The sequence below is a fragment of the Gambusia affinis genome, linkage group LG24, assembly GCF_019740435.1.
Source record: "Gambusia affinis linkage group LG24, SWU_Gaff_1.0, whole genome shotgun sequence".
NCBI lineage: Eukaryota > Metazoa > Chordata > Actinopteri > Cyprinodontiformes > Poeciliidae > Gambusia > Gambusia affinis.
Window position 1 is genome coordinate 11,434,275 of NC_057891.1, and position 7,635 is coordinate 11,441,909.

The following is a 7,635-nucleotide window of genomic DNA, read 5'->3' on the forward strand; positions in this document are numbered from 1 at the left end:
AAGAAGGGTTTCCTCTGGTTCTGTAGAAATGTCATATGTCCACCCTCAGTCACTGTGCGTCCTGCTCCGTGTCCTCTGCTCTGTCCGCTGCCATCTCCGTCTGCTGCCGCCTCAGGCCTCGCGTCTCCGCCGTCTCTACGTCCTCCTTCCCTCTGCTTCATTTTCTATCCCTCTGCTTCCTCCTCGGCGCAGCAGCACCAGCTAACACAGTCAGATTTAACAACATCCATCTGTCCAGGAAGACCCGTAAAAACGCTCCTCTTTGGCTGGAAGGACCACTAGACCCTTAGGAGCTGCTTTGGTCATGGCTGCCAAGGATTTTCCCTCCAGCTCTGAGCAGTATTTATAATCCAGCCTGCAGAGGCACTCAGAGCGCAGAAAAGGCTTAATTTAACCTTCTCTATTTTTTTTCCTTTTTTTTTTTTTTTAAAACAGATGCTTTTAAGCATTTCCCCAGAGCACTCCCTCACTTCTGAGCCAAACATAGAAACACAGGAAAAATCTTCACCGAAACTTTATGAGGATATAATAGTGGGCTTTTCATGTTTGTTTTGTCATCAACTATCTTTTAACAAATCAATCAAAATATCTGCTGAGCAGAAAATTTGATTGTGAATCATCGTCAATACTAAATATAAAAACTTAAACCTTAAAATGTAGGAATAGTTTGATAACCTTCTTCAAATTTAAATGAAGTGTTTGGCAGAACCGTCTTCGACTTTCTAGTTATTTTTTTTCATTTTATTTATGCCTTTAAAAACTAATCAGTACGTTTTTATGTAGCTTTTGAAGTCATGAATTCTTGTGTTAAAAAAGGTGATGCTTCCTCAACAAGTAGCATCACCTTTTTTTTTTAAATCAGCATTTAAAATCTCTGACATCAGCTAAATTTACAAATTTGAAGAAGGTATTGAAAAGGCACGTTATTTTGGACTAGTTTTGGTAATCCTAACTGATTTGACTGATTTTATGCATTATGTACATTTTTCATCTCTATAAACTGAACGTGCATGTATGACATAAATTATTAAAGGCCTCGCTGTCGCACAGAAGTTTGTGTTATTTGGTGCTGTTGCGCCCCTCCGCTCCATCTTTGATGCCACCCAGGGCAGCCGCCCATGTGGCGTCCATCTTGGACTCTGAGAAACATCAAAGCCTGAGGCTTGTGTTTTTCCCTGAATCTCCTGCTCTATTTCTCTACCTCTCTCTTCTGTCTTGTCTTCTCTTTTAAAGTTTAAAAAAAAATAAATAAATATTTATATCATTTTCTACTTTGAAAGCGACACAAGTCGATTAAAAACCCACCTCGGTTAGGACCTTTTTCTTTAAGTTATCCATTGTTCAGTTTCTTTTTTATTTTATTTTTATCATCAACATTATCCCGATTTTATTTTAGGTTCAGATTTTAAGCGAGAAGCTGGACTTCACTCATGTTCAGTCAAAGTGCGGCTCCAAGGATAATCTGAAGCACACGCCCAAAGGAGGCCATGTATGTAACTTCTCTCTCTTTCGCTTCTTTTGCTGTTTTTTTTCCCCCCAGCTTTTACAGTCTGACATCCTGCTTTTATATGTGTCCATCTGTTTGTCTGTCAAACATTGAGGAGTTGAACTCTTGTTTTCTTTGCTGTGAATCGGCTTCTGTCGTGTTGAGGAGAAATGAAGAACTGGGACATTTTAGCAGGATTATTTTCGGTGAAACAGCCGAGACGATGTGGTCTATTTCCAGTTCACCTCTGTTTTTTTCAGAAAAGCAAATGAAAGTGTCGTTTTATAGGTCATGATTCCAAGCGTTAAGCTGGACTTTAGCCACGTTCAGTCTAAATGTGGCTCCCTGGATAAGGTCCACCACGCGGCCGGCGGGGGAAACGTGAGTGACTCTGCGGAAAAGCTCCTGTCGTCTCCGACTCCCTCCATCCCCATCGCCGTCCAGCATGTCTGTAACGTGTAGCTGTGGTGTGTTCCTGTGACTTCTGCCTCAGACGTTAAATATAGAAACCATTCACGATGTTAGAAAGATGGAGCAACGTCCTTCGAGCATGCAGGGAGTCCTGTTGAAACGAGGAACTTCCTCTCTCTGTGGTGTCATGGTCTACTGCTTGCTCTCTCCAGGAAGTGATGTCACCACTCCACTTCCTCTGCCATAACCTCACAGATCCATGTTGTGATTTGTGTCTCCCTGTTCCACTCAACTATTACCCTGTCTTTAACTACATTTCCATATTATAACATGTCAGATTGGTTTCTCCTTTCATTGGATTGTAATCCCAGCTGCTTGCTTCCTGTCGCAGGTTCAAATCCAGACCAAGAAGATCGACTTGAGCCACATCACCGCCAAATGTGGCTCCATGTCCAACATTCATCATAGACCTGGTAATCATTGTGTTGAATGTGCATTTCTGACTCTACTGGATACATCTCCAGTAGACATATGCCCCAGTTTTGTTCCCAAAGCTTCCTCAAGTGATGCATTTTTACGCAGACGATACTCAAATATTATGTGGTTTTTCATCCACATCTTTTGAGTGACGATCACAGTCCCTTGTTCAAACGAAGCAGGTCTAGTTGTTGTTTCTAAAAAGTCCCCCATAATCTCAGCGTTGAGTCTATAAATGTCTCGACCCACGTGGAAACACAAGATTTTGGATAGTCCATCTTCAGATTAAAAATGGAACAAATAGTTATCTTTGACAACAAACTGAAGTTTAGTCAAGCAGGTTAACTCTGCGGTAAAGAGTTGTGTTCTACAATCATTTGATTTGTTTTGGTATCAGATCATGTCTGTTGTCGGGAGTCCCTTTTAGTGTACCTGTTAGGAATCTAGCGGAGTAACTCCAAAATATATTAACCCTCATTCCTTCTGTAGAAGCAAAATTGTTTGTTAAATCCACAGCAGCTACTGCTCTTCTTTCCCAACGACAATAAATGGATGGATGGGAATGTTTCTATGTGTTTAAGCCTTCATCCAGAGCTCAAGTTTAATGATTATATTTGCTACAAAAGTAGCCAAAAAGTTGTCCTTCAAGAGTCTTTGACAAACCTAGAGAGAGCAAGCTGCCAAATAAAAGATGAAAGCCTCTTATTTATTATTTAATGATGATATTTTAGTCTTTTCTACTGTTCAAACAAAACATTTGCCTCTGAGCGATTCTCTCCTTATGTTGTCTCCATTTTTTATGACTTTGTAACATCAAGCCTTGTTCCCAGAGGGCCTAGAAGACTTACCCTGTCTTTGCTCCGGGGTTTCTTGTCCCGTTCAGCCCTAGGGAAGTGCGGCGCTTTCTGGAATGACGCCTCACGGCTTTCTGTTGTTTTCCCAGGGGGAGGACACATTCGTATCGAGAACGTGAAGCTGGATTTCAAAGATAAGGCTCACGCCAAAGTCGGCTCCCTGGACAATGCCAGCCACATGCCTGGAGGAGGGAATGTCATGGTAACGAAGCTTTCCATTCACTCTGTCAAGAATTTAAGTGTCAGGTTAAAATATTTATTAAATAGAACAATGAATGCTGGAAATAAGTGGAGTGAGATGGGCCGTGTTGAGAGGGGAGAGATGAGGTAGACGTGGGTTTTGACCTTGACTTCTTGGATCCGTTCCTCCTTCTTTCCCGACCAAACAGATCGAGAGCCACAAGCTGAGCTTCCGGGAAACGGCCAAAGCCCGCGTGGACCACGGCGCCGAAATCATCATCACCCACTCCCCCGGTGTGGAGACGGGGGGCACGTCTCCACGCCTGTCGTCCGCCGGCAGCATCAACATAACGGAGTCGCCCCAGCTGTCCACGCTGGCGCAGGACGTCACAGCCGCGCTGGCCAAGCAGGGCTTATGAGCTTTCGGTCCGTCCCCCCTGTCCTCCTGTCATTGTGCCCCCCATAGACATCCAGCGTTGTCCCTTCAGTGCAACATGATCCCCAACACCTCATAACCCCCACAGTTGTAGTCGATCTGGCTGTCGTTCGTCCATTCGGATTTTAAAGATTCTGCCGCCTTTCAACGGGAAGCCTCTCAGTTCTTCTATCCTCAACTCTAATATGGATGTTCGTTTCAGATCCGATAGGCCGATTGTCTGAGCAAGTGGTTTTTACGATTGTATGACGAATATTTTGAAGCGCATCGCCACAGGCCTCCAGAATTTATACGGTACCGAATGCGATTTATTGCTACTAGATAATTAATGTTGTCTTAAAGGATACAAATGTATGAGAGACTGACGCAGAAATGCAAAAGAGTGGCTGACAAGTGGACATGTCTGCTGAAATGTGACATGAGTTCGTTTCTGTTCATCTGTTGGAGTTTAATGTTTTCTTGCTCTGTTTTCTTTTTTTTTACATAAATGTTACTGTAGTGTTACCGTTTTGTACCTTCCCTGTGGCTGCTCTGGCTTGTTGGCAATTATAATAACCATGGCAGTTGTGTAAAATGTCGAGCGATGAACAGCTAGCTTTATAAAAGGCTTTCTTTTTTTATTTTTAGTCGTCCCACCCCCAAAGCTGCCTGTTTACGTTTGTTTTTATATTTGCGCTGGGGTTTTACAAGGTTACACAATACTGTTGTGCTGGCATGGCAACAAAAAAAAACAACGATTACGTTCGAGCTATTTGCAGCTATTTTAAACTTTTTAAGTTTGAACAAAAACGGCCCGGATACAATCCAAGTCAGGCCTGAATAAGCCTTGTGACCCTCCTTGTTTTTGCTTAAGCACTGGGTGGTACGATGTGTTCAAATGGGTTTGTTCAAATTAAGTGTGAAGTATGAAGCTTTATATGAAAACATTCCTGTAGGGTAAAAAAGAAAAAAGAAACGTGTTGGTTTTGATCGTTGCTGGAAGTCCAGAAGAAAGAAAGATAAGAGTTCTTTTTCTTTCTAAAAAAAAAACTAAAAAAGTAAAATGAAACTCTTCTATCAGATTTTTGCTCACCTTTGTGGAACCCTTTATCCCCCCGGTGTCAGGGAACCCCCCCGCCCCCCCTCCACTGTTTCCCCGTGCTTCCTCTTTCTCCATCCCCTCTTTGCCTGTGTAAGTGTATTTAAAGAAATGTAGATGTGTGTGCACTATTTCCAATGGTTGAGATGTACTGATGATGACAAATGCTCCGACAAAATGACAACTGCATAAATAAAGAAAATAAAAACTGATTTTGTTGAGTTGCTTGTTTTGATTCAGTTTGGTTGCTTCAGAAATTGCAACTTTAATTTTTCCCCTAACGCCCATGATAAGGTCAAGAAAAATACCTGGCTTATCTCAAAGCAGCTTTTGCTAGCTGCTTTCTAATTGACTCTTCTGTTGTACATTTTAACTTTGAGACTTGGCATTGCAAACTTTTCCGGACGCTGTAATTATTTAATATAATTACATACTACATATTTTCAGTCTAGATATCCTTTTAAGGATAGGTCATGTTTTATGTCATTAAGGCCCCACCCTGTGGTCACAACCTACAAATATTACATTGAATGTTAGAGGAGACATTTGAGACTGATTGTAGTTTAGCTTGCATTAGCTAAACTATCAGCTGGTCAGATTAAGAGAACTTCAATGATTTAGACTCAAATATTAATTTGAATGTTGGTCCAGAAGAATGTCTAGTCACAAATTAAACCGATTATGGTTTTGGTTAGCATTAGCTAGCTATTGACCAAATGAACAACAAAACTGTCATTAAAATTTGTTGAAAAGAATTTCTGAAACTGTGTTCTGGTTTGCATTTTCTTTCATTTTTACCTCTAGCTTCATGGTTAGCATAATCTGCTAACATGAAAGTGCGATTAATTCTGTTATGCGACCTGTAAACATTGTTAGTCTTGTCCCACGCTTTGGCCACTAAATTGGAAAGATTCCAAGAAATACACTGATCCCAACCCATAAACATTGCTTAGCTGACCGGGAAGTGTTCACAGAACGCAGGTGAGATTGATTAATTTGGTTAGCATTGGCCAGTCATTGACAGAGGTATCATGTTTTGGTTTTCGTTTGGAGTCAAATGCAAATGCAGCTCAGAAGTGAGGTGAGTTGCTTTTCAAGTTGAAAAATAAAAACATGCTGAGTGCGTAACGAAGAGAAGAGAAACAGACAGGAATGGAAGAAACCAGGGAGAAACAAATGAAAGCCAGGAGCTCAAATATCAAAACACCCAGGGATCGTGACAGGATGAGGAAGAGCCATAATTTAAGAAAGTCAGCGTTGGCACCAAAACTAGTTTGAGTCACGTGTTTATTTTCTTCTTTGTGGGGATTAAAACGATGTTTAAAGGAAGAATATTTTTATTTGTCTTTTGGAATGCTAAAAGTTATTGCTAGTGTGACTGAGGGTGGTCTGGATATTTAAAAACTGGTGGATGTTTATCCACAACCACTTTCTCGGTTTTACAGAGAATGGGTAAAAATAATGGCGACTTTCTAGAGAGCGACAATTGTCCAGATAAAATGCCTTGTTGAGAAGATGTGCCTTTAATTTGACAGTGCCCTTTGGTTTCTCCTATCAGTCTGGAATTTCAATTTACAAGTTTTATATATCGTGTCGCGTGGCAGATCTCATCTGGCTGGTGGAAGAAAAAGTAGATCTCGGTCTCAAAAAAGTTTGAGTACCCCTGATCTAATCAGCCAAACCAGTGGACGCCTTAATATGCATCCATTATGCCAGTTTACGGGAATAATGACAAAATATAGTGCAACTGGGATTATTTTGTGAAAAGGAAGGTCTGCTGCTGCCGTAGAGGAGTTGATGAGCGGTAATTGAACCCATCTGTGGGGAAAGAGATAAGAGGAACCAGAATAGAGCTAGAGAAGTTTATTTCTTGGATTGGTGCCGACAGGAGGAGAGGCTGGTTGCCTCTTTTAGGGAGATGAGTGTTAGATGTGCCCAGGTGTGCTCAGGTGGAGCCTCACCTGCCAGAACCAAAGGGTGACCAGGGATGTCATGCACTTTGACCCCACGAGGTAGGGTGCTTTTTAAAAAATGGAAAAGTTTGCAACGTTTCTTTCAGTTAAGAAGTTTCAATGATACTTTTTTTGATTTTTACATGAAAAGAAGCGAAACACCCAACCACTTTTTGATGCCTTGGTTGACGTCTAAAGTCTAATCATACTGGACAAAAATAAAATAAAACACAGGAGCGTACCATTTTATCCTGTCGGGGAAGATTCTTCTCGTGTCGCCTCACAACCAATCAAAAAGTAGGAAATGATTTCAGTTTTTGGGGAGGATTAAATGTTATGCAGTCCAACATAAAACATGTAAAATAACTTTTTTGTTTTGTTTTGTACTTTTAACCAGGTAAGTTAAGAACAAATTCTTATTTACATGAACACACTTTAAAATAAACCCTAGCAACACTGTTGAAATCATAAAACAGTAAGAATAGGGACAATGGCATATTATAAAATTGACATTACATTTTTAGCTGAGGGATGTGCAGGTTTCAGACAGGATCTGCTTAAAAATACTAGCACATGCGTAACACCAATAGAAAACCACCCACATGTCTGATGCTGCCCTGGACAACCGCCCATATGGTCCACATCAAACGTCACCTCAATACAATACACGAGCTTCACGACCGTTAAATATGATCAGGTTAGGAAAAGTGAAATCATCGTTAGTTAAATGGTGTGTTTTATCTTTCAGTCCCCGGATAGGT

The 7,635-nt window shown here is 41.1% G+C and overlaps 1 protein-coding gene across 4 annotated transcripts in view; it reads left to right on the forward strand.

The window, feature by feature from the left end:
- The window catches only part of LOC122827220 (microtubule-associated protein tau-like), a 50,428-nt gene extending 45,294 nt beyond the window's left edge, over positions 1-5,134 (forward strand). For all 4 annotated transcript variants that reach the window (XM_044109916.1, XM_044109913.1, XM_044109914.1 and 1 more), the window contains 4 exons: positions 1,397-1,489; positions 2,289-2,370; positions 3,318-3,430; positions 3,618-5,134. In XM_044109916.1, the coding sequence (XP_043965851.1) occupies positions 1,397-1,489; positions 2,289-2,370; positions 3,318-3,430; positions 3,618-3,827 (498 nt within the window). In that variant the 3' untranslated portion in view covers positions 3,828-5,134. The remainder of the gene's footprint in view (positions 1-1,396; positions 1,490-2,288; positions 2,371-3,317; positions 3,431-3,617) is intronic.
- The last annotated feature ends 2,501 nt before the right edge of the window (positions 5,135-7,635 follow it).